Source organism: Porites lutea, chromosome 9, assembly GCF_958299795.1.
Source record: "Porites lutea chromosome 9, jaPorLute2.1, whole genome shotgun sequence".
Taxonomy (NCBI): domain Eukaryota; kingdom Metazoa; phylum Cnidaria; class Anthozoa; order Scleractinia; family Poritidae; genus Porites; species Porites lutea.
Genome location: NC_133209.1, coordinates 3,049,175 through 3,077,162, shown reverse-complemented (window position 1 = coordinate 3,077,162; position 27,988 = coordinate 3,049,175). Strand labels below are relative to the sequence as shown.

Below are 27,988 nucleotides of genomic sequence, written 5' to 3'. Positions count from 1 at the left end.
CTCTCTAAAACAATTATTACATGTACAGTTAGGACCAGTACTGGGTGACTATTCCAAATTTCTGTCTTAAACAAAGTCAAAGAAGAGGTTGGAAGAAAGGCAAACATTATAAGAATAACTGTTATTCACCGAATAACTATTATTCACATTGTTGAGGCCCTTATGTGGGTTATTCCTGTTTCTGTTTTCTTGTGAAATCACGTTAAATATTTTGGATTAATTCAGCCTTGCTGCCAAGTTGCATAAGAGATCATAACCCTTTATTATTCAGTTTTTTAAACTGTGTACTCTAGTAAAAGCTGATATTTCATTTTTTGTGTACCTAGATCTCTGAAACAAAAATAAACTCAAACATACTTTTTTCCCAGTTTTAGTCCCTGTATGGTATTAGTTCAGTTCAGATTGACCAGATTTTTTAGTCTCAAAAATATACTCTATTTGACAACAGTATCCTTGTGCCTACTATCTAGATGAAGTTTCCGGCCTTAGAAATTTGCCAGGTTGTGTACTTATGGCATTGTTCTTTCCGTTTAGGTCAACCAATGGATGGTGGCTGTGAAGAAACTGATCAATCTAGTTCGTTCTTCAAATGCATTTTCAACTCACTCCTGACAAAACAAAAATTATGATCATGTAAGAGTTAATCCAAGGAATAGGATTTAAACATTGACAGGGATGAAAAATGAAAGACTCAAATCAGGATATACATGTATGGAACAGTGTCTAAATGAACAGATCTGTGAAGGCTGATGAAACATACATGGGTGAACTACGGACAGCGTATTGACATTCTACTGAGAGACGTTGATTGACACACAGTAGTAGAACTAATTATTGGTCAGCTTTTTATCAAGATGGTGATTTTCGGGGGTAATTATATACTACGTATTAACCGAGAGTGAGGTCATTACAGGATTGCGATGTCACATCAAGGCCGAGGTCTGAGATTTCCCTGTAATGACCGAACGGACAAGATAAATAAGTTATTTATTATATGGCCTTTTCATTATGGACCTGAGTCTGCGATCAACTAAAACCAATAACTGATCAGGGGATAACTTTAAAAAACCTGTCACCTCAATGAGTTGTACACTTGAGCTGGCAATACAGTCATGTGACACTGGTCAGCGGATACCTTTTTGACAGCTGTCAATTTACCATAACATGCATGTCCATAAGGATGTCCAGGTCTATCAAGTTAAGCACAGATTGTATATGCCTTGGACACCTAGCTGGTAATGCCCGCTCATTACAAGAAAATAATGCCTGCAATCAGAGAGCACGTACTATTGTAGCCATATAATAAAAATTATTAATAGTTTAGTTTGAAAATTATTATTAGTTTAGTATGATTATAAATTTATCCTGCTTATAGCACAGTAATGGTGACAATTCTCTTGTAATGGAAGTGTAAAAATGTTCAAAAGAATTAACTATTTTACCCTAATACTCTCAAATCTAGAATTAATGAAAAAAGCCATCAGAATTCCATTTGCAAAGTAGAATGCTGGACAATTTATGACAAATGCCAGGACGGATCCAAAGTTAGATTTCCTTAAGGTGTTTCCATAGCTGATCATCAGAGTAAACAGTAGTAAAAAATATTGTTGTCAAGTTTTGTAGTCAGATTTTATTTTGGATTGAGGATGATGAACATAATTTATTTTCTATTCATTGAAATTATTGATAGTAGTTTTAGTTAAAATGTGCCATATTCTAGAAATTACACAAAGGTAGCTGTGCAACAGCATTTTTTTCGTATAGTTTAATTTGCTGCAAGCTTCCAGTTGTTTTTGGAAGGTATCAGTTCCTTTGTGAGGTTTTAGGAAACAGACAAGAAACAAGACTGATTCAGAACTGACTCTTTACCTGAGAAATATTTTACACCAATGAACAATATCAAAATATTCTTGAATTTTATTTTCGTTTAGCATGAGCAATAACCTTTGCTTCATCTTTATTTTCGTCGTAGCTCAGTTGCAACTTCATAGTATTCTGTGAATATTTATATTGCTACAACCAGCATAAATAATTATCATGAACAGCACAAACTCTACTCTTGACACACATGTAAAAACTGAGGCAGTTATCTTGAGGGTGAGTGTGAGGTGAGTGTAGAAACTACAAAACCCTGTTGCGATTCATTCAATCTGAGGGTGTAAACTTATCTTTAATTGATACACATGCATTGGATTTGAATGTTACTCTATAGTTTCAACACAAACTCTCATAATCACACTTGTTTGGCGTCCCTCTGGACGCATTGTGATAGTCAAGAAACCAAGATTAATGCTAAACATCAACACTGAGATGGAGCGAATGTATATAGGAAAAGTGAGTGTGGTGATAAATGTCACAAGTGTAAGAAAGCAATAATTAGAGGAGAATATTAAAGTGATTTTGACTGACAAGAAACATTTTATTGCTTCGTGTAGTTTTTCTTCTTTCGTTTATTTTATTAACCCACATCTTCAGGTGTTCTTTTGGTTGTCATGCAGTGCTTACTTCCACAAAATTGTTGTGTGTCAGCCCAAAGAATACCTGCATAGAAGACTAATTCCAGGATGTGCATAACTCGTGGTCTTCATTGTTACGTTAAACTAACTGTGTTGAAAATGACACACGATCTTTCCAGATGAGAGCTCGTTTTTGTGCCACAATGTTGGGATAATCCGTTTGGGCTCAATTCCATTTTGAGCTAAAACAAGAGTGCAACAAATTTATTTTGGGCTAGTCTGGCTGTGTAGCCCTTATAGACTATTAGACCTCACCGATTTTGAGGGGAGGAGGCAACTGTACACGGGCTACAATTCGGGTCATAATTGTTGAAACACTTCCCTCAATGTTGGTTTCACGGGTTTGCTTGGGCATAAACGTCTGCAAAATCAGCCCGCAAAATCAACATTGGAGAGGAGGAGGCGAAGAAACGGCCAGGCGTTTCAACAGTTATGACTGCGAATGCAGTCTAGTCATAATGAGAAAGCTCTCCTGCTGAGCAATGTCGTTAATCAAAAGTAGGTATACAACAAATCTGACAAATCAATGTAAAAAGTTGATGATGGTCAGTATTTCAGGGATAACGAACAGTAAGGCAACCGAAAATACGTCGATCAAGTTTGGACCAAGTCTTAAAACGGGACCATAGTGGAGGATGGAAATCCTATGTTGTTATGTCTTGAGGCTGTTGTATTTTTACAGCTTGGAAGAATCACAATGCACTGAGTACACTTTGTTTAACCACTCCACCATAATTCTGTTGAGTTCCAAGGGACTGGGGGAAAGAAAATAATCATTCAATCAGAGAGCATTCTTTCTTTAAAAGAAGCTTTACAGCCCCAGCGTAATAATTCAAAGGAGCGCCTGCAGAGAAGAAATGCCGCCGCGGGGCTCTACCCATTGAATACGGTAATCCTAAAAGGTAATGATATTAGCAAGGGCCTATCAACTCCATCGTCCTGCACGGATTTCACAGGCTAATTAGAATTAAAACAGCAAAAAAGCCCCTGCATTCCTTCCAAAAACGTTCTTTCGACTAGGCTTTTTTTATATAGAGAAGAAACCAAGTTAAAACGCGCTCTTGATAAAAGTATTTAGTGGAATCCGGTTCAAGAGATAGGTGTTTCCTTTAACTGAAATTTGCTACAATTTTTTCCCGATGAAGTGGCGTTCAAGGAAGGACTAAACTACAGAAATTGGTCTTTTTTCAGAACGATCAGGCAAGTTTTTTGTGGAGAGTAACAAACACTTTTTTCATACCTTTCCAGGGTCAAGAAGTGAGAAGCCTCTTCTATGTGCCCTCTGCCTAGTTTTGAAACCTACAAATAGTAAATAAATGTAAAACGATGCAGCAACAAGCGGTTCTCGCCGCCCTATCCCAAGATTTTACTCCGAGTTAGTAAGTCGAGTTTTCTCCGGTCGGTCATCAAAGTTATCATTTACGCAATGGTTTATTGGTATGGTCATCTACACCGTTTTTCGTTGCGTGTTGGCCGTAAACGTGATCCTTAATGAATTGGACGTAGCCGCAAACGTGCTCATCCATTTTGGGTGTAAGCGCGCGAAGTCCAAACGAATCCGAATATTTTTTTGAAACCCCACATTTTTTTACCCGGATTTGTGTGGAAGGGACCTTAAACCAATCTAGAGAGCACTTTCGTGAGTGGATTCACTGGTTTCGCGTGGAAGGAAGGCTGATTCGTGTAAAAAAAATGCTGTTTCAAAACTGATATAAGGGTTACTGTCTCGGTCTGTTCACGTCCTAAAACGCCACATCAGGTTTCGCGTCGTAGTCGTGCAGTGAACATCAAAGAAATGTACTAAAAAGTGTGATACACGCACACAGCTGTTGTTTTGCTCACAAAACCATTTTTTTTACGTTGTTGTCGTCGTCGTCGCTGCTGTCGTTTCTTAAGCTCCCTAATGTTACAAGCTCTCAGAAAGGCCGAGTGAAAGAGTTTTTTTCCTTGATGTCGTTGACGCTCGATTTTCCGACTAACTGCGAGCCGGCTGGAACAACGGGCTACAAATACTGTCGTTCATGCTTTAGCAGGAGAGGCCGGGGTCCTCCTATCTTGTTTCTATCTTTCAATGCTTTAGGGAATTTTTTTCTCTACCCCAAAAAGATTCTAAACTTAAAAGATTATTGCTATGTTTTGCTTACCCACTGATCCATTCTGGCACAAAACTGTGGTTTAATTAGAATATCTTTTCCTGTTGTGATCATTAAACTTGGCTGTTGAACCTGTTTTGATTGCAAACAAATAATTTAGTAACTGAAAAAATCATGGAAAAAGCGCAGACGTAGCAAGCTCAAAATGATATGACTTTCTCCTCGATACTGCCAAGACTGGCAAGATACTGCCAACTCATATTAACTGGAAGTTTATTATGCGAACCATAACCTATTTCTTAGGCGTTCTTCTATGTCTTTGACCATGCAAAACCGCTGTAGCGAAGTCTGGAGCGGCGCCGGGCGAGAGAACGGCGTTGCTCGTTCTTCAACCTGGTCCCCAGCGAGGAAAAAGCGCCCTGGAGACGAGGTTGGCTCGTTCTTCTCAGTGACGTCACCGCTCGAAAGTGGATTCCAGTTGAAACAGAGCCGGAACGCCTATGGGCTAGGCTGTGCGAACCAGTATTCCAAAAAGATTTTTACAAGGCAAACGTGTATGAAAATATGGCATCAATCGGAAAGCACTTTTGGCCATAACTGTGACAAGTAAACTGAAAGAAGGTTCGGGGAAATGGAAATCCGATAATAGTGACACAAAAAATATCACTGTATGTTAGAAAGCATGACATCCATCAAAGAAACTTGAGTTGAGCACCCATTGACAATGTGACCTCCACCCCTGCTCCGGACGAAAATTTCCTTGCGATTAGCAACGCATGTTAGGATATAATTTGCTCGGGCGGTTTTTATTATAAAATTAGGGCATATAACCGATCCATCACTGAAATATATTCTAAGTGCTTGTCACCTGGCGTCCAGCTATCTTGCAATTCCATCGCCAATCTTTTTCCATGGTTCTATACCAATTTAATGGCCCTCTATGGAGAAGAAAATTAGTCCAGATTTTGTAAAACAAGTTTGGTCCTGGAAGTAACATTAGATCTCACTGACGTAGTACCACAGTTTGATTCCCTTCACTCCTTTAATCCTTTTAGACCCAATACCCGCATACAAATTCTCCACACTAATCTCCATACATTTCCTTAAAGAGTTAGTTGAAAGAATTTGTTCAAAGATCAAACCATTTTCCCTGAGTTTTTACAACACCTTTCATACTAAATTCTATAGGCTTGTGTGGCCGAGTGGTAAACACCTCGAACTCTGGATCTGGAGGTCCGGGGTTCAAGCCTCGCCCGTTGCGTTGTTTCCTTAGACAAGGAACTTTACTCCACTTTGTCTCTCTTCACCTAGGTGTGTAAATGGGTACCAGCGACATACTGCTGGGGGTAACCCCGTGATGGACGAGCATCTCGTCCAGGGGGGAGTAGCAATACTCCTAGGCTTGCTTCATCGGCTACGGAAACCGGTATAAGCTCCAGCCGTGTGGGCCTTTGGCTCGTGTTGGCCTTTACCTTTACCTTAAATAATTCTCGTAACCTTTTTTCGTGACCATGTATCGATATCGTTAGGAGAAAAATGATGTCGATTATTCGTGGGATTTGAAGCCGGATTAAAAGAACCTACCTAAATCCAGTCTTAGAATAGGTCTCCACAAAATACTTGAGGTCTTCATCGCTCAGAATCCAGCTTTTCTCGATGTTATCTGGCACACCAGCAAACAACCCACCTAACAAAATTTTTTATAATACAGTAAAAATCAGCACACAAGTCTCCGATTTGCGGAGACAGGCTGAAAGTTTTCCGTAGGAGAAAAGAGTGGTTATTTCGCATCTCCCAGGGAATTTCAGGAAAAGTTCTGGGAATGCAAAGTTGTCACCAGTTTTTAATTTGGATTGCATTAGCACTTACTGAGATCTATTTTTCCTGAAATAGTCAAAAGGTGTAAGAATACTTCGTACTGTAATTCAAGAACGATCCTAAAAAACGACGGCCTTGTGATTTACTGTACATCATTGCGTCAAGCGTTCCGGGTCTTTAATTTCCGTTCTCAGAGCGCGAAAATCATCATGAAGCACGAAAGACCCCGAATTGTACAAAACGCGCGGACACGGTGTTTCAAACGGAGCTTTTCTACATGCGCCCTCCGCATTCCCGACTGCTTCTGGTGCAACTCTTGATGTCCTTGTTAAAGACATAATTCGAATGTACGCGTTTAGTCAAGAAGGGATTTATTGGTTTTTGGGGGGATATCAACTGCGATTTAAGTTAAACAACCCTTGCTTACCTCTCTCCAATACATCGCCGAGGCTTACTTTAAAAACCTGAAAGACAGGACTAACCATTACTAGTCTCTCACAGTTAAGAAGGGTTAACAGAAAACACGATTAATTTTCCGCCTTCGTTCACTCTTACCACATCAGAGGCGCCTCTTATTAACAGAATAAATGATCTTCTTATGTCTCTCTGGAGTTCTTCTTCTGCAACGCCCTATAAAAATATCAATGGACTAAAAACGAACGTGTATAAGCATCGCCATTACTAACTACTCCATTTACGTGGTAGATTAGCTTGTTCTCTAATTTCACGCCTTTATCTGTTCGCCTTAAAGGTACGGAAAAACGGGCAGCAAAAAAACATCCAACTTGTCGTGCAACACTGCTGAAAAATGAGTAGAATAGCGATGTTGCACGTTTTACAATCCACATCAAACCTGTCTTGCAACAAATCAGGTTGTTAACAGGTTTGGACGTGGGTTGTAAAACGCGCATCATCGCTTTTCAACTTGTTTTACCGCAATGTTGCGAAACAAATTGCACCTTTTTTGCCCGTTTTACCGTATCGGAACCGTTACTGTTACTCTACACCACTGAAAATTAATTGAAAATTGGTGCAAGTGGGTTGTGGTGGCTAAATTACTGAAACCAAGACTGAAAAAAGCAAAAACGTCTGTGGACCGGCTATCAACGAACTCATAGGCTCCGTCTCCCGCTCTCCTTCCCTCTCCCCGATTGCTCGCGCGTCGTCCTGTTCACCCCGTCATTAAAACTACATTTCATGAAGAAACCGAAAAACCTAATACAAACCTCCTTGTGAAAATAAAGTTGATATTGATATATTCCTGGATTTGCTTGTAATCTTTCCAGTGGGTTGACGTGGGGAGAGGTAGGTATAAAAGGTGTCATATTTATCACAGCCCTGCCGAGATAGAAACGGCAAAATACTGATTCGATATAAGTTGAACAGAAGTCTCCCAGCTAATAATGAGAGTTATGAGTATTTTAATTTCTTTTTCATACATTGTATAATCGATCTATAACTAAAAAACGAGTAATCTGTTATTTTTCTCAGAAAGAGCCTAGCGCCAGATGGAAATACGCAACACGGCGCGGGTTTCTCTGTCTCAATTCGCGTGTTTTGTCTGTCTGTTTGTTTGTTTTGTTTTGTTTCTTTAATGAGAAAACTGACGGACAACTTGCCACTCCAAACAAATGTTCAGAAGTCCAAATTTTATTGGGCAGGGTTCTTGAGGGTAGAAGCTCCCCTCCCCCCAAAAATATTGTTATCATTACAGTATATAAGTAACTATATCAAAAAAATCATCCAGACGTGACGAGGTCAGTGCACACACTGTAACATTTCTCAAAATTGTCTCAAAATGCGCCAAATTGCATCTCAGCGCATATTCATTTCAAAACAATTTCGTGGAGGAGCATGCCCCCGGACCCCCCTAGGAAGCTCGTGGCCTTCGGCCACTCGGGACTTCCCCCGCAAACTATAAATCTTAGATAGAACCCTGGCAGCCCTCCTATTAGTAACCAAGCGAAAAAAAGCCAGGTCTTTTGTCACTGCAAGTAATAACGTAAGACCACGAGTCAGAGTACCTCCCTTATATCAATTTATGGACGTTTCGCCAACGAGTCGTTTCGCCAACAACCTATTGACCAACGTCTTAAGTCGTTTCTCAAACATGTTAGATTAGTTTCCTAACTTATTTCGCCTGATCACTAGCTTAAAGGTAAAGGAGGTTAAGACATGTGTATTTGACATTTTCGTGTCATGGCTGAAGAACAAGGTCTATTATTCACGTGCAGCCCTTGTTTCGTTTCTTAAGCGGAACGACTTAAGACGTTAGCGAACGGGACGTTCGCGAAACGAGTCGTAGGCAATACGACCGGTCACCCTTTAAAAAAAGAGGGGTGTTATTACACGGCTCGATAACAGACAATAGTATAAACTGACTTACAAAATACGTTCAGGATAATGAAGACTGAGGTCCCATGCAATAAATCCGCCAAGATCGCGACCTACTACTGTAGCTTGCTGAATATACTGAGAGAAAATAACAAAATTATTAAAAGACAGCGTACGCTTAAGGAAGACTGATATGGACAAATGATTCAGTGTAACGTATGTCATCATTTTCTTAAAGCCCTAAACGTAATAGGCATCTCTAAATTCTCCTTATTATATCAATTTTCTCTTAACAACACTAATACATCATCAAAAGAATAGGTTATAAGAATTAATGAAGAAATCACCAAAGGGGGAAATGCTTTGATCTTTTATCAGTGACTTTCTCTCAACTAATTTTTTAAGGAAATACATGAAGATCGGTCGGAAAATTTGCGTGTGGATATTGGACATGGGAAATGGTCAAATATAAAAATTTTCTAATATTCAACCAATTCTCCTCATGACCACCACAGGAAACGTTTAGAAAACAGTTTGGAAAACTGCTTTTGGGGAGGGTAAAGATGTTGTAAAAACACAAAAACAAATGACATTTTTATCTTCTGAAATTTCAAAAAAGATTAGATAATAAATATTATTCTAAATGTTTTAACTCTTACCAAAGAATTCATCAAAGCAATAATATCCTGAGAAAAATAACAAATTATAAAATTACACGTTAGATCTACGCATATTTGTTGAAACATTTGATGCACAATGGTAACCATCAGAGGATATAGCACTATTCAAATAACCTAGCAGAATCATGTTTGTCATGGCATGAAATTACTATACTCACCGCACAGACTATTTCACGACCATATGCACTAATGTCTAGAAAAATTGTGATAAAAAAGTCATAATTAAGCAAGAGAAGATACTAGGAAAAACAATTGTACTTAAACTGCAAGCAGTCTCTCTTTTTCTTCAGATTTAGTGAAGGGAGTGCACACACGTGTGAGCATAGAGTGGCCAAGCTGTGAGATGTGAAAAACGAGGGCAGCAGCCTGAGAAGAAAAAGAGAGTCTCTCTATTTTTGCGTCTCTTCTGTCTTGCGCCTTCAGTCATGCACATGGTCATTTTTGTGCCTCGCGGGTTTCACTCGACAGACTGAGACCCAAACGGGAGACTGTTTGTAGTCTAACTTGTACCAACCAATGATTCTTATTTAGCACTGTCACATCCATGTTATTACTTACCATAAGGGCTGGTGGTTTCTCCCATTCCTCGAAGATCTGGTGCTATTACTCTGTAACCAGCAATTGCAAGAGCTGTGATCTAATGATGGATAACAGAAAAATATTCTTACTTCTACCTCAAATGATATATGTTTATAAGAGTTACTTTCCTTCTGAACCAGTAGTACTCCAATGTCAAGTCGATGTACACTGATCCTCTATTTGGGTGGGGCAAGGTGAAGGGATGTTTTCACGTATGTCTGACCAGGGGCTTAGGAAAGAGGGATGAAGAGAATGTTGGGACTTTTTAACCCTTTGAACTCAAATATCAGCACCCAGATACTCCCTACATCTCCTATAGTAAGTGCTGTAATGATGAGGAGAATTTGTTTTAAAATCAAGACCTTACATGTTAATCATTTCCTTTTTTTCTCATAACCATTAACTATGAGGTGATAGAAATATTCATTTTTGTTCACTCTTGGAAGAAATGGGAGGGGTACCATATTTCTTATTTCTTTTTTTTTTTTGGGAAAAGACAGGTGGGATTTTTTAGAGATGGGGGAGCCAAAATTAACAGGTTATTTATGGTACTGAAGAAAAAAAGAAAATGACTACACAAGAGCAAGAAGGGAGAATGCCTGTGATTAGTTCTGCATTTAAAGTTACAAAGAATGAAAAGTATAGCTCTAAATAAAAAATACCTGGTATTTCCAAATGAACCAGAACTCAGGAAAACCATGAAGAAGAATGACTGTCGGCCCTTGCCCCATCTCCACATAATGCATTCTAATGCCTGTCTACAAGCATGAAAAACGTTTCATTAGTAACAAGTACATAAAAACACAGATAAAGGTTCCCTGTCCAGTAATCACAATAGTTCTGTCATTAAAAAACTTGTAAAGCTATTATTAAACCTTGACTGTGTTACCATTCATATTTTTGGAGCATCGTGCACCTTTTTTGATCATTAGTACTGAAGAGCTGTTAAATGACACCTATTGTAGTGTTTGATGTGTTGAGTACAAAAAGGAAACAGTCAGCTGTGAATAACCTGTGTTTTGTGACAGACCCGTTAATTGCAGTTGAAGTACACTGAGAATAAATTTTCAACTGCAGAGAAGGATAAGAGTTCTTCGCATTACACTTTCCCATGGGTTATTAACAGCCTTGTACCCAGGCCAATTCGTACTATCCGAGTTACAAAAGGAGGCTTATCCCAACAAGCTTGACAGGTGACGTCACATCCGAAATCGCCGAGGACGACTGGGAACGAGGCTGGGTTATTAACTCTTTAAGCCCCAATATCCAAATACAAATTCTCAAGACTGATCTCCAAACACTTCCTTAATGAATAAGTTGGGAGAATTTGTTTGAAGATCAAAGCATTTTCCATGAAGTGATTACTTTATATATTCTCACAACATTTTCTCTTGATTATGTAGTGATATTGTTAGAAGAAAATTGATTTTTGTCACTCTTGGGACTTAAAGAGGGTAGGGCCTGGTTGTTTAAAAGGTGGATAAAAACTCGATAAATCTCTATCCAGTGGATAATGCAATTTAATTTTGTTTCTCTGCTACTCAGCGTGCAAAGAAAGTCGTGTCCGATAGCCCGGGGTTAGTGGATAATGCAATGGGGCTAGTGAATCCTGTTCTTAACTTGCCCGAAGGGCAAGTGAAGTTTTTTGGAAAATTCAAATTACAGAAGAACTGTAATCAATGCTGCTCATTTTTTGGGGCTACTTAAAAGACTGTTAGTCTAGTACACACTAGCAACAACTTGCCCGAATGGCAAGCCGTAAAACCGACTTTCTTTGCACCCAACTACTTTTCCACTGGATAGTGATTTATCTGGTGGATAGCCCTATCTAACCTTTGAGCAACCGGGGCCAGATGGATAAATCTTATTATCAGAGGTATCAGCTAACATATTAAATGATTTGACATTCAGCCTTGAAGTCAAACTCTTTAACACCAGATGTAAGCACTTATATCTGATGGTAGATGATTATGCAGCTTACCCGAAAAAAAAAGAATTTTTAAAAGGAAACATATCACTCTAACCTTAAGATCGACATAACAATGAACTACACTATGAGGACTACAAGCTTGAATAACATGCTGCTGAAAAACCTGTGAAATGATAAGATAGATTGGTTTAGTATTAAATTACTTGCTACAGCATTAACATCTGCATGTCCAACTGAAAGACTGGAGGACACTCTCATTGATCGAGTTCCTGGGAGATGCCATGGTTTCGTTAATGACTAACAAAAAGATCATGGACGGACTTGCTTAATCACATTTAACGATTGACCAACTGGCCTTGTTGGTAACGAATGTATTGATCTACATGTATCGATGACTTACTGACCATCTTACTAAACAACTGACTAATATGCAGGTAAAAACTTACAACTTGACTTACTTAGGTCAATACGATTTCCCAATGGCCTAACTAACTAAATTGATGACTGTTGACTGTTTTATGGACAGCCCAACTGACAAATGTATTAACTTCATCACTTACAGACTAACTCACTGACTGAGTTTCTTGTTATCTGACTGACAAACTGACTTAGAGTGCTTACCAAAAGCCAGAACTAGCTACGCAGAACAGTCATTTTGAATATAAAACTAATGACTTTTCTCAAAATTTTCACTAACACCAATCACTGCCAATTGAAATACTATTCAGAAATAGAATTAACCAAGTGGATCTAGCTGAATATGGTCCAAATTAACACAGGAATTCTCTTTGCAACTGGACTGGTCTGGTGGGCAAGTTCTGACAAATGGTGAGCACACCCGCTCACTGCCTAACTTACTATTGACTTACTAATCAGCTCACTGACTGATTTTCTGACTGACTCACTGACCTGGTGAATCACTCAGTAAGTGACTGATTGACTGACTGACTGACTTACAAAAAGACTGATTACATGACTTACTTAGGACAGATGAATGCAAAATTTTAATATTTTTATATCAAAAGCTTACCGTCATATTAACTTACATCAATCCCCGTTACTTCTTTCAACTCTTTAAGAGCTGTGATAGGACTTTTCACAAGAATTGTTGTCATTCCCATCTCTTTAGCTGGTTTAAGGTTTTGAGGTGAATCATCTAAAAAGACAACCTGTAATAGGTGTGAAAATAAAATCCAAGATACTTACAGCTGTACATGTATGACCAGAGCGAATTCAGGAATGAGTTAGAAAAGGTTCTATAAATTACAGCGGGATAGAGTGGAGAAGTCTGTATGTAATGTTGCCATGGTAGCAAAATTTCTGGATGACAACAAACCGTCTCTTAAAAAGTGAATTCACACTGATTCAAACTTCATTGATCTGATTTAATATCATTTACTTTGTCAAATGTTAGGGACATTTTCTGGGTTGAATCCGATACGAACATATCTAAACTTGCAATAAAAAAGAAAATTTTTTTGGTGTGTTCACCGACTCCCTAAAGCGGGTGAGAGAAATTAGAAAGTTTCATATCATAGTCATGTACAGCTGTTGTTCTAATCTAAAACCACTGCTTTTTTGCCATTCTCGTTGCCGTTGCTGTTCGTGTTGCTTAAGCTTCCTGTTGTTGTGGTCCAGAAATTGTGCTACCATAATAACATGACATCACACTTCTCTTCTCGATTGCAGCACGGTGATGATTAATCAGTACCTCACCCTCAAACTTAAGTAAAAAGTTCAAATCCAGTGGAAAATGTATTTTAAACCCAACAACAGCGAAAACGGTGACAACAGCTACAACAGCGACAAGGGTAAAAATAGCGATAAAAGTAACAACAGCAACAACGGTGACAACAGCGCCAACAGTGACACCAGCGACAAAAGTGACAACAGCGACAACAGTAAGAAAAAGGCGACAACGATGAGAACAGCAACAAAGGAGACAACATCGACAACAGTGACAACAGAGACAAAATCGACAACGGTGACAAACGGTGACAACAGCGACAACGGTGAAAACAGTAAAAAAAGCGACAACGCTGACAACAGAGACAACAGCGACAACAGTGACCACTGCAACAACTAGAAAAAGTGACAACAGCTACAACAGTGCTAACAGCAACAAAGGTGACAAAAACAACAACAGTGACAACAGCGACAACGGTGACAACAGCAAAAACGGTGAAAAAACCGTTGTCACTGTTGTCAGCGTTGTTACAGTTTTCACTGTTGTCACTGTTGTCACCGTTTTCACCGTTGTCACCGTTGTCACCATTGTCACCGTTGCCACGTTGTCACTGTTGTCACCGTTGCCACCGTTGTCACCGTTGCCACCGTTGTCACCGTTGCCACCGTTGTCACCGTTGTCACCGTTGTCACCGTTGTCACTATTGTCACTGTTGTAACCATTGTCACCGTTGTCACTGTTGTCACCGTTCTCAACGTTGTCACTGTTGTCAAAGTTGTCACCGTTGTCACTGTTGTCACTGTTGTGACTCTTGTCACCGTTGTCACTGTTGTGACTCTTGTCACCGTTGTCACTATTGTCACCGTTGCCACCGTTGTCACCGTTGTCACTGTTGTGACTCTGGTCACCATTGTCACCGTTGTCACTGTTGTCACTGTTGTCACCGTTGTCACTGTTGTCAACATTGTCACTGTCGTCACTGTTGTCACCGTTCTCACTGTTGTCACTGTTGTCACCGTTGTCACTGTTGTCAACATTGTCACCGTTGTCACTGTTGTCACCGTTCTCATCGTTCTCACTATTGTCACTGTTGTCACCATTGTCACTGTTGTCACCGTTGTCACCGTTGTCACTATTGTCACTGTTGTAACCATTGTGAAAGCAGTGACCACTGCAACAACTAGAAAAAGTGACAACAGCTACAACAGTGCTAACAGCAACAAAGGTGACCAAAACAACAACAGTGACAACATCGACAACGGTGACAACAGCAAAAACGGTGACAAAACCGTTGTCACTGTTGTCAGCGTTGTTACAGTTTTCACTGTTGTCACTGTTGTCACCGTTTTCACCGTTGTCACCGTTGTCACCATTGTCACCGTTGTCACGTTGTCACTGTTGTCACCGTTGCCACCGTTGTCACCGTTCTCACCGTTGTCACTATTGTCACTGTTGTAACCATTGTCACCGTTGTCACTGTTGTCACCGTTCTCAACGTTGTCACTGTTGTCACCGTTGTCACTGTTGTCACCGTTGTCACTGTTGTTACTCTTGTCACCGTTGTCACTGTTGTGACTCTTGTCACCGTTGTCACTATTGTCACCGTTGCCACCGTTGTCACCGTTGTCACTGTTGTGACTCTGGTCACCATTGTCACCGTTGTCACTGTTGTCACTGTTGTCACCGTTGTCACTGTTGTCAACATTGTCACTGTCGTCACTGTTGTCACCGTTCTCACTGTTGTCACTGTTGTCACCGTTGTCACTGTTGTCAACATTGTCACCGTTGTCACTGTTGTCACCGTTCTCATCGTTCTCACTATTGTCACTGTTGTCACCATTGTCACTGTTGTCACCGTTGTCACCGTTGTCACTATTGTCACTGTTGTAACCATTGTGAAAGCAGTGACCACTGCAACAACTAGAAAAAGTGACAACAGCTACAACAGTGCTAACAGCAACAAAGGTGACCAAAACAACAACAGTGACAACATCGACAACGGTGACAACAGCAAAAACGGTGACAAAACCGTTGTCACTGTTGTCAGCGTTGTTACAGTTTTCACTGTTGTCACTGTTGTCACCGTTTTCACCGTTGTCACCGTTGTCACCATTGTCACCGTTGTCACGTTGTCACTGTTGTCACCGTTGCCACCGTTGTCACCGTTCTCACCGTTGTCACTATTGTCACTGTTGTAACCATTGTCACCGTTGTCACTGTTGTCACCGTTCTCAACGTTGTCACTGTTGTCACCGTTGTCACTGTTGTCACCGTTGTCACTGTTGTTACTCTTGTCACCGTTGTCACTGTTGTGACTCTTGTCACCGTTGTCACTATTGTCACCGTTGCCACCGTTGTCACCGTTGTCACTGTTGTGACTCTGGTCACCATTGTCACCGTTGTCACTGTTGTCACCGTTGTCACTGTTGTCAACATTGTCACTGTCGTCACTGTTGTCACCGTTCTCACTGTTGTCACAGTTGTCACCATTGTCACTGTTGTCACAGTTGTCAATGTTGTTACTGTTGTCACCGTTCTCACTGTTGTCACTGTTGTCACCGTTGTCACTGTTGTCAACATTGTCACCGTTGTCACTGTTGTCACCGTTCTCATCGTTCTCACTGTTGTCACTATTGTCACTGTTGTAACCATTGTGACCGTTGTCACTGTTGTCACCGTTCTCAACGTTTTCACTGTTGTCAACGTTCTCACTGTTGTCACCGTTGTCACCGTTGTCACTGTTGTCACCGTTGTCACTGTTGTAACTCTTGTCACCGTTGTCACTATTGTCACTGTTGCCACCGTTGCCACCGTTGTCACCGTTGTCACTGTTGTGACTCTTGTCACCATTGTGACCGTTGTCACTGTTGTCACTGTTGTCACCGTTCTCAACGTTTTCACTGTTGTCAACGTTGTCACTGTTGTCACCGTTGTCACCGTTGTCACTGTTGTCACCGTTGTCACTGTTGTAACTCTTGTCACCGTTGTCACTATTGTCACTGTTGCCACCGTTGCCACCGTTGTCACCGTTGTCACTGTTGTGACTCTTGTCACCATTGTCACCGTTGTCACTGTTGTCACTGTTGTCACCGTTGTCACTGTTGTCAACATTGTCACCGTCGTCACTGTTGTCACCGTTCTAACCGTTCTCACTGTTGTCACTGTTGTCACCGTTGTCACTGTTGTCACCGTTGTCACTGTTGTCAACGTTGTCACCATTTTCACTGTTGTCACCATTGTCACCGTTGTCACTGTTGTCACCGTTCTCACCGTTCTCACTGTTGTCACTGTAGTCACCATTGTCACTGTTGTCACCGTTGTCACTGTTTTCAACGTTGTGACAACGGTGACAACGGTGACAACAGTGACAACAGTGACAACGGTGACAACAGTGACAACCGTGACAACAGTGAAAACGTTCACAACAATGACAATGGTGACAACAGTGACAACAGTGACAACGGTGACAACAGTGAAAAAGGTGACAACGGTGACAAGAGTGACAACGGTGACAACGGTGACAACAGTGACAACGGTAACAATGTTGACAACAGTGACAACAGTAACAATGGTGACTACGGTGACAACGGTGAAAAGAGTCACAACAGTAACAACGGTGACAACAGTGACAACGGTTACAACGGTGACAAGAGTGACAACGTTGACAACCGTGACAACGGTGACAACGTTGACAACAGTTACAATGGTGACAACAGTGACAACAGTGACAACGGTGCAACAGTGACAACAGTGACAACGGTGACAACAGTCACAATGGTGACAACAGTGACAACAGTGACAACGGTCACAACGGTCACAACAGTGACAACGATGACACCAGTGACAACGGTGACAACGGTGACAACGGCAACAACAGTGAAAACGTTAACAACAGTGACAACGGTGACAACAGTGAAAACAGTGACAACAGTAATAAGAGTGACACCAGTGACAACAGTGACAACGTTGACAACAGTGACAACGGTGACAACGTTGACAACAGTGACAACGGTGACAACAGTGACAACGGTGACAACAGTGACAACTGTGACAATGGTAACAACGGTTACAACGGTGACAAGGGTGACAAGAGTCACAATAAGACACAATAATAAGAGTGACAACAGTGACAACGGTGACAACAGTGACAACGGTGACAACGTTGACAACAGTGACAACGGTGACAACGGTGACAACGGTGACAACAGTGACAACGGTGACAACACTGACAACAGTGACAACAGTGAGAATGGTGACAACAGTGACAACAGTGAAAACGGTGACAACAGTGACAACAGTGACAACGTTGACAACAGTGACAACGGTGACAACAGTGACAACGGTGACAACGGTGACAACAGTGACAACAGTGAAAACGGTGACAACAGTGACAACAGTGACAACTGTGACAACAGTGATAACGGTGACACAGTGACAATAGTGACAACGGTGACAATAGTGACAAACGTGACAATAGTGACAACGGTGAGCACAGTCAAAACAGTGACAATGGTGAAAAGAGTGACAATGGTGACAAGAGCGACAACAGTGACAATGGTGACAACGGTGACAACAGTGACAACAGTGAGAACGGTGACAACAGTGACAACGGTGACAACAGTGATAACAGCGACAATGGCGACGACAGGATCAGAAGTAGTGGAATATTTGAGCATAAAAATGTCCATACTGACAACGCTGACAACGGTCACAACAGTGAGAAAAGTGACAACGGTGACAACAGTGACAACGGTGACAAAAGTGACAACAGTGGAACATTGACAACGGTGACAACAGTGACAACAGTAACAACAGTGACAACAGTGACAATGGTGACAATGCTAACAACGTTGACAACAGTGACAACGGTGAGTACAGTGACAACAGTGACAACGGTGACAAAAGTGACATAGGTGACAACGGTGACAACGCTGACAACGTTCACAACAGTGACAAAGGTGACAAGAGAGACAAGAGTGACAACAGGGACAAAGGTGACAAGGGTGACAACAGTGACAACGGTGTCACCAGTGACAACGGTGTCACCAGTGACAACGGTGACAACAGTGACATTGACAACAGTGACAACGGTGACAACCGTGACAACGGTGACAACGGTGACAGCGGTGACAAGAGTGACAAGAGTGACAATGGTAACAACGATGACAACAGTAACAAACGGTGACAACGGTGACAACAGTGACAACTGTGACAACAGTGACAACAGTGACAACTGTGACAACAGTGAAAATGGCGAAAACGGTGACAACCTTGACAACGGTGACAACCGTGACAACGCTGAGAACAGTGACAACAGTTACATTGGTGACAACGGTGAAAACAGTGACAACGGTGACCACAGTGACAACAGTGACAACGGTTAAAAGGGTGAAAACAGTGACAACGGTGACAACGGTGAACACAGTGACACAGTGACACAGTGACAACAGTGACAACGGTGACAACAATGACAACCGTGACAACAGTGCCAACGGTGACAACAGTGACAACGGTGACAACAGTGACAACAGTGACAACGGTGACAAAGTGACAACAGTGACAATGGTGACAATAGTGACAACCGTGACAATAGTGACAACGGTGACAACAGTCACAATAGTGACAACGGTGAAAAGAGTGACAATGGTGACAAGAGCGACAACAGTGACAATGGTGAAAAGGGTGACAACAGTGACAACGGTGACAACAGTGACAACAGTGACAACGGTGACAACAGTGACAACGGTGACAAGAGTTAAAACAGTGACAACGGTGAAAACCATGACAACGGTGACAAGGGTGACAACAGTGACAAGGGCGACAACATTGACAACGGTGACAACGTTGACAACAGTGACAACGGTGACAACAGTGACAACAGTGGCAACGGTGAAAACAGTGACAACGGTGACAACAGTGACAACGGTGACAAGGGTGACAAAAGTTACAACATTTACAACGGTGACAACAGTGACAACAGTGACAACCGTGACAACTGTGACAACAGCGACAACAATAGCCTGCTTAAGATCCGACGACGGCAGACGTCTGTGACGGCGAGCGGAAGTGAAATTACTGCTAGAAAGACTTCCGGCTGCCGTCGTTGCGAAGTTTCCCGCCGTAGCGGCCTTGTCTGTGACGTGAAGAAGGCCATTTAGCCGTCGCGTGTAAAACGTGAGTAAACTTGATCAAAATAATGCCATTTAAACACATTTTGAGCGAAATTCTTTAGCACTGTTAACAGTTCATTCTCAGTAGACCATTTTTGTCGAATTTCTAAGCGACTTAAACGATTTGAACACGGTATTTAAATTAAATTTGTTTGCCTTCTCTAAACAGTATGACTCGTTAATCGCCATGGACTCGGTCAACTCGACAAAGAAAGCAACCCAGTCAGTTTTACAAGTTTTTTCTTGTGTTTATTGATGTCTTTATTAACAATTATAATAGGGTAGACTTGTTTCGGCATTAAATTGAGTTCCAATGGATTATGCCACTCATCTTTTCTCGAAATAGCGTTTTTTTTTTACTCGGCTTCTCTTACAATGTAATTTTAGTCAAGAGCTTTCAGTAAGGCAAAAAAAATGCATCGTCGTTGAGACACGAAACGCTCGCTTCTCGAAACTGCTCAAAATACAACATCACGATTAGTTTATGCTTGAATTAGGCGGCATATTGCACATGTACACATGTACACAAACATGACTGAGACCGCTTTGATTTGCTTTAGAAAGATCTGAACTGATTTAACGGTGAATCGATTTAACCGGTTTCCAAGGTCCCCTGTTCGCATGTATACGAGTCAGGCAACCCCACTGCCTCTTTGAGAACAGGCATGTCACTTTTTCTGAAACGAAATTCTGCTAAGAATTCACTTTCGTCAAGCCTCTCGAGGTCAAAATGTTTGTAATTCTGGTAGGGAAAATCGGGATTTTTAGATCTGTTGACATCATACAACAGTAAAAATTCATCTTCTGAAATGTCATCATCATCGAAACTTGTCAGTAACCATTCACGAACCTTTCTAAAAGTAGCCATCGCTCTTGTATTTATTTCTAAACTTCAACAGAAAAAGGCGCTACAACAACCCGCCTTCGCGCGAGCTTTCCTAATGCTATTTCTCGCGCCATTGCGACGGCGACCTCACCCCAAGCCCCCTCGACCAAGTCTGCCGTCGTAGAATCTCGCCGTCGTCGGATCTTAAGCTCACTAATGACAACGGTGACAACGGTAACAACAATGACAACTGTGATAACATTGACAACAGTGACAACGGTAACAACACTGACAACGGTGACAACGGTAGTAACAATGACAACTGTGATAACATTGACAACAGTAACAATGGTGACAACTGTGACAACAGTGACAACGGTGACAAGGGTGACAACAGTGACAAGGGTGACAAAGGTAACAACAGTGACAACAGTGACAACGGTGACAACAGTGACAACAGTGAGAACGGTGACAACGATAAGAAAAGTGACACTGGTGACAACAATGAAAACGGTGACAACAATGACAACGGTGACAACGGTGACAACGGTGACAACGGTGACAACAGTGACAACAGTGACAACAGTGACAACGGTGAAAACGGTGACAACGGTGACAACAGTGACAACGCTGAAAACAGTAACAACAGTGACAACGGTGACGACCATGACAACAGTGACAACGGTGACAACGGTGACAGACAAGACTGACAACAGTGAGAATGGTGACAACGGTGACAAAAGTGACAACTGTCAAGGGTGACAACGGTGACAACCGTGACAACCGTGACAACAGTGACATTGGTGACAACGGTGACAACAGTGACATTAGTGACAACGGTTAAAACGGTGACACAGTGACAACGGTGACAACGTTGAAAACAGTGACAACGGTGACAACAGTGACAACGGTAACAATGGTGACAAGGGTGACAACAGTGACAACGGTGACACAGTGAAAACAGTGACAATGGTGACAACAGTGACAACTGTGACAACGGTGAAAACGCTGACAACAGTGACAACAGTGACAACGGTTGCAACAGTCACATTGGTGACAAGAGTGACAACAGTGACAATGGTGACAACGGTGACAACAGTGACAACGGTGACAACAGCGACGACAGCGACAACAGTGACAACGGTGACAACAGTGACGACGGTGACAATGGTGACAATGGTGACAACGGTGACAACAGTGACAACCGTGACAACAGTGACAACAGTGACAACGGCGACAACGGTGATAACAGTGACAAGGGTGACAACAGTGACAAGGGTGACAACAGTGACAACGGTGACAACACTGACAACAGTGACAACGCTGACAACTGTGACAACGCTGACAACAGTGACAACAGTGAGAACAGTGACAACGGTGACAACAGTGACAACGGTGACAACAGTGACAAGAGTGAATTCATTTACTATGGTGACAACAGTGACAAAGGTGACGACCGTGACAACAGTGACAACGGTGACAACGGTGACAGACAAGACTGACAACAGTGAGAATGGTGACAACGGTGACAACAGTGACAACTGTCAAGGGTGACAACGGTGACAACCGTGACAACAGTGACAACAGTGACACTGGTGACAACGGTGACAACAGTGACATTAGTGACAACGGTGAAAACGGTGACACAGTGACAACGGTGATAACGTTGAAAACAGTGACAACGGTGACAACAGTGACAACGGTAACAATAATGACAAGGGTGACAACAGTGACAACGGTGACAAAGTGAAAACAGTGACAACGGTGACAACAGTGACAACTGTGACAACGGTGTTAACGATGACAACGGTGACAACAGTGACGACAGCGACAACAGTGACAACGGTGACAACAGTGACAACGGTGACAATGGTGACAATGGTGACAACGGTGACAACGGTGACAACCGTGACAACAGTGACAACAGTGACAACAGTGACAACGGTGACAACAGTGACAACAGTGACAACGGCGACAACGGTGATAACAGTGACAAGGGTGACAACAGTGACAACGGTGAAAACGCTGACAACAGTGACAACGCTGACAACTGTGACAACGGTTGCAACAGTGACATTGGTGACAAGAGTGACAACAGTGACAATAGTGACAACGGTGACAACAGTGACAACAGTGACAACAGTGACGACAGCGACAACAGTGACAACGGTGACAACAGTGACAACGGTGACAATGGTGACAATGGTGACAACGGTGACAATAGTGACAACCGTGACAACAGTGACAACAGTGACAACAGTGACAACAGTGACAATGGTGACAACAGTGACAACAGTGACAACGGCGACAACGGTGACAACAGTGACAAGGGTGAGAACAGTGACAAGGGTGAAAACAGTGACAACGGTGACAACGCTGACAACAGTGACAACGCTGACAACTGTGACAACGGTGACAACAGTGACAACAGTGAGAACAGTGACAACGGTGACAACAGTGATAACGGTGACAAGAGTGACAAGAGTGAAATCATTTACAATGGTGACAACAGTGACAACAGTGACAACCGTGACAACGGTGACAACAGTGACAACAGTGACAACGGTGACAACAGTGACAACGGTGACAAGGGTGACAACAGTGACAAGGGTGAGACGGGTGACAACAGTGACAACAGTGACAATAGTATCAATGGTGACAACAGTGACAATGGTGACAACGGTGAGAACGGTGAGAACGGTGTCAACGGTGACAACAGTGACAACAGTGAGAACGGTGACAACAGTGACATTGGTGACAATGGTGACAACAGTGACATTAGTGACAACGGTGAAAACGGTGACACAGTGACAACGGTGACAACGTTGAAAACAGTGACAACGGTAACAATGGTGACAAGGGTGACAACAGTGACAACGGTGACACAGTGAAAACAGTGACAACGGTGACAACAGTGACAACTGTGACAACGGTGTCAACGGTGACAACAGTGACAACAGTGACAACGGTTGCAACAGTGACATTGGTGACAAGAGTGACAAGAGTGACAATGGTGACAACGGTGACAACAGTGACAACGGTGACAACAGTGACGACAGCGACAACAGTGACAACGGTGACAACAGTGACAACGGTGACAATGGTGACAATGGTGACAACGGTGACAATAGTGACAACCGTGACAACAGTGACAACAGTGACAACAGTGACAACGGTGACAACAGTGACAACAGTGACAACGGCGACAACGGTGACAACAGTGACAAGGGTGAGAACAGTGACAAGGGTGACAACAGTGACAATGGTGACAACGCTGACAACAGTGACAATGCTGACAACTGTGACAACGGTGACAACAGTGACAACAGTGAGAACAGTGACAACGGTGACAACAGTGATAACGGTGACAAGAGTGACAAGAGTGAAATCATTTACAATGGTGACAACAGTGACAACAGTGACAACAGTGACAACCGTGACAACGGTGACAACAGTGACAACAGTGACAACGGTGACAACAGTGACAACAGTGACAACGGTGACAAGGGTGACAACAGTGACAAGGGTGAGAAGGGTGACAACAGTGACAACAGTGACAATAGTATCAATGGTGACAACAGTGACAATGGTGACAACGGTGAGAACGGTGAGAACGGTGTCAACGGTGACAACAGTGACAACAGTGAGAACGGTGACAACAGTGACAACAGTGACAACGGTGACAACAGTGACAACAGTAACAACGGTGACAATGGTGAGAACAGTGAAAACCATGACAACGATGACAACGGTGAGAAGGGTGACAACAGTGACAACGGTGACAACAGTGACAATGGTGACAACAGTGACAACGGTGACAACGGTGTCAACGGTGACAACAGTGACAACAGTGACAACGGTGACAACAGTGACAAAGGTGACAAGAGTGACAAGAGTGACAATGGTGAGAACCATGACAACAGTGACAACGGTGACGACCGTGACAACATTGACAACAGTGACAACAGTGACAACGGTGACAAGAGTGACAACAGTGAGAACGGCGACAAAGGTGACAACAGTGACAAGGGTGACAACAGTGAAAACACTGGCAATGGTGACAACAGTGACAATAGTGACAACGTTGACGACAGTGACAACGGTGGCAACAGTGACAAGAGTGACAACGGTGAGAACAGTGAGAACAGTGACATTGGTGACAACAGTGACAACGGTGACAATGGTGACAGCAGTGAAAATGGTGACAATGTTGACAACAGTGACAACGGTGACAACAATGACAACGGTGACAACAGTGACAACAGTGAGAACGGTGACAACAGTGACAATGGTGACAATAGTGACAACAGTGACAACGGTGACAACAGTGACAACAGTGACAACAGTGACATCGGTGACAAGAGGGACAACGTTGACAACGTTGACAATGGTGACAACAGTGATAACGGTGACTACAGTGACAACGGTGACAACGTTGACAACAGTGACAACGGTGACAACGGTGACAATGGTGACAACAGTGACAACGGTGACAACAGTGATAACGGTGACTACAGTGACAACGGTGACAACGTTGACAACAGTGACAACGGTGACAACGGTGACAATGGTGACAACAGTGACAAAGGTGACAACAGTGACAACAGTGACAACATTGACAACGGTGACAACGGTGACTACAGTGACAACGGTGACAACGGTGACAACGGTGACAACAGTGACAACAGTGACAAGAGTGAGAACAGTGACAACGTTGACAACGGTGACAACAGTGACAACAGCGGCAACAGTGACAACGTTGACAACAGTGATAACGGTGATAACGGTGACAACGGTGACAACAGTGACAACAGTGACAAGAGTGAGAACAGTGACAACGTTGACAACAGTGACAACAGCGGCAACAGTGACAACGGCGACACCAGTGACAACAGCGACAACAGTGATAACAGCGACAATGGCGACAACAGGATGGAATATTTGAGCATAAAAATTTCCATACTATGCTTTTTTTATTCGTGTTAAATTGTTATTCTAATGAAAGGGAGTGAAAATTTGTGGCGACCACAATTTACTGTCTGGTGACCAAAAATTTCTACTTGATCGCCAGTTGGTACCCATATTAAAAAGTTAATTGCAGACCATGAGAGGCTGACTACATTGTAAGCAGAGTTTCCTATCCTGGGTATATAACTTTATCATATAAGATTTTAGAAAACTAGACTACCAAAGGCACAAGGAGAAGTAGATTAATATATCAAATCCAACTACAATGCTTTGGAAAATCATCCTTAAGCGAACCTGAGTTTGGTGATATTAATTAAGTGAAAAAATACATCTACGATATAAACCTAAGGGAAATAGGACGTAAGAGATATAGAGAAGATTGTGTAGTAAAGACAGCGTTCTAATTAGATAGGTTGTTCTGGAAAGGTATTTTAAAATATAAAATATATATACTTACCTCTGAAGGCTTGACATTCATCCTTGAGCAGACAAGCTTGTAAATGTTAGGATCTGGTTTACAGAGGCCAAGTTTGCAAGACTCAAACTCTTCATCAAAATAGTGAAGTAAGTGAGGAAACGGAAGTGATTTAAACTTTTTTCCAGTATCATTGGCCCAGTTGTTTGTCAATATGCAGGTCTTGATACCTGGAAAATACATGTTATCATTCCACATAGATATATTTTAAAAATAACAGACCACCAGATTTTAACTCCATTGGTAATTTATACCAATGTCAACTGGTAATACTGTAAACTGCCACTTATAAGCGCCCCGTAAGGGGTTTTTGGAGGCTTATAAACATAGGGGCTTATATCCAACTGGGCTTAAAATTGGATGAAAAAAAGCCGTTCAAACAAGCTATGGCAGTGCTGAGCAAAATATGTTTTTCTTAAACTGGCTTTTAATCAGGCACTTATAAAGAAGGGAGGGGGGGCTTAGGGCTTACAAGCGGCAGTTAATGGTACTTAAAAATACGACTTCAATAAGCTAATATCTCTAGTAAAAGTGGTGGTTTACCATGCTTTCTCAGGGCATTTGAAGCATTCAGCATCTCTGGTACGACTTTTGCTGTGGAGAGGTATTCATCCATGATTTCTTGAAATTTAAACTCGTTGCAGAGATCTAGTCCTTGTTTGGATGCATGCTCTTTGTAAATTGCATCCATTTCAGAGCAAAACTTTTAAGAAAAGAGATGCAAAATTATTAAAAGATCATCAAATGCCATTGACATACTTCTCAAACTGAGATGCAGTTCATATACAAATAAACATCTACTTTGATTTTCCAGGATGCATCCCTTGACATTAGTCAAGTATAAAGAAACAAACACAAACAATCAATAATTTCTATATATATAATGTAGTTCAATTTTTTTTCTGGTTTAAATTACTTTTTTTTGTCCAGGGATTTTCTTGGGTTTTGCTGGAGGCCATAGGGACTTTTTTGGGTTTTGATTTTTTGCCCCCATTCGCTATCACTTGACATCTTGATTTCCCCCCCTGGGCCATGAGTTCCTTATTTGACCTTGCGTTGTCTTTGCTAAATCACATTATTTATATCAACTCACCTGAGAAAGAGACACCTGACCAGTGTCAAGCCTTTTGGCATTGTTTATAAAACTTTTAACAACAAATTCACTGAAAAAAAAACAAACAAATAAACAAAAAAATGCGATTTATTTGAGTGTCAAAGGATTAAGAACTGACACTTTAGGTGGTCATCCAAGCCACATGAAGTTCTAGCTGTTTGCAAGGCAAAGGCAGTACCTTTGTTTCTCAGTTAATTTAACACCCTTAAATGTTAGTCTGGTCCTTGGGATTGAACCCGCAACAACCTACTCTGCAGTAATCTTGTACACAGATTCTCACTCTGACTTATGCTGGGTACAAGATTAGCTCTGCATTGACTGCATCAAGTGCTCTTAGCAGCTGAGCTAATCCTGATGGCACACGAATGGTATGCTAGCAATCAGTTCATTTCTTTATGGACGAGATGCTGATCAACCTGGGAAGGGTGGGTAAGGAGTGGGCTGGTGGCGTGTGGGGTGGGGTAAGATCAGTACAGAGCTGGGGTAAGGAATGCATAGAAAATGTTGAGACTATCGAAGGCCCTGAACTACATACAGCACTTATCTCTTATAGGGAAAAAGCCAGTCTGTGCTGCGAACATTTCCTTTTATTGATGGGTTTGCAATCAGAAGCTTAAAATATTTTTAAAAGGCTAAAAAATAAGCTTGTTCAAGGTTATACATTGCTCACCTTGGAATTCCTTTCTCCCATGAATACTTCTGAAAAGCAAAGAGAGGACTTGTAACAATGACACCCCCGAGGTCAAATATTACGAGTTTGACCATTTTCAAAGACAGTTTTTTTGTCTCCCCAGCTGT

The 27,988-nt window shown here is 41.9% G+C and overlaps 2 protein-coding genes across 2 annotated transcripts in view; one reads left to right on the top strand and one right to left on the bottom strand.

Annotated features, from left to right (window-relative positions):
* LOC140948549 (uncharacterized) overlaps positions 1–2,415 on the top strand; it is a 6,143-nt gene extending 3,728 nt beyond the window's left edge. The window contains exon 6 of the mRNA XM_073397804.1: positions 535–2,415. Coding sequence (XP_073253905.1) covers positions 535–612 — 78 coding nt within the window. The 3' untranslated portion in view covers positions 613–2,415. The remainder of the gene's footprint in view (positions 1–534) is intronic.
* LOC140948550 (bifunctional epoxide hydrolase 2-like) lies at positions 2,409–27,988 on the bottom strand. Its single transcript, XM_073397805.1, has 19 exons — positions 27,861–27,988; positions 27,170–27,239; positions 26,620–26,779; positions 26,059–26,246; positions 12,997–13,119; positions 12,045–12,113; positions 10,683–10,778; positions 10,000–10,078; positions 9,600–9,634; positions 9,421–9,447; positions 8,814–8,899; positions 7,654–7,765; positions 6,983–7,057; positions 6,855–6,891; positions 6,194–6,296; positions 5,478–5,547; positions 4,661–4,741; positions 3,757–3,815; positions 2,409–3,271 (listed from the first exon to the last, which is right to left on the bottom strand). Exons 1-19 carry the CDS (start codon positions 27,953–27,955, stop codon positions 3,193–3,195), a joined length of 1,644 nt encoding a protein of 547 aa, XP_073253906.1. The 5' UTR covers positions 27,956–27,988; the 3' UTR covers positions 2,409–3,192.

Coding starts and splice junctions, on each gene's coding strand:
- LOC140948550 (XM_073397805.1), bottom strand. CDS start 27,955: ATGGTCAAACTCGTAATATTTGACCTCGGGGGTGTCATTGTTACAAGT. Junction 8,900..9,420: donor TTGCTTTGATGAATTCTTTG/GTAAGAGTTAAA, acceptor ATTTTCTCTCAG/TATATTCAGCAAGCTACAGT. Junction 7,058..7,653: donor AACTTTATTTTCACAAGGAG/GTTTGTATTAGG, acceptor ATATTTTTATAG/GGCGTTGCAGAAGAAGAACT.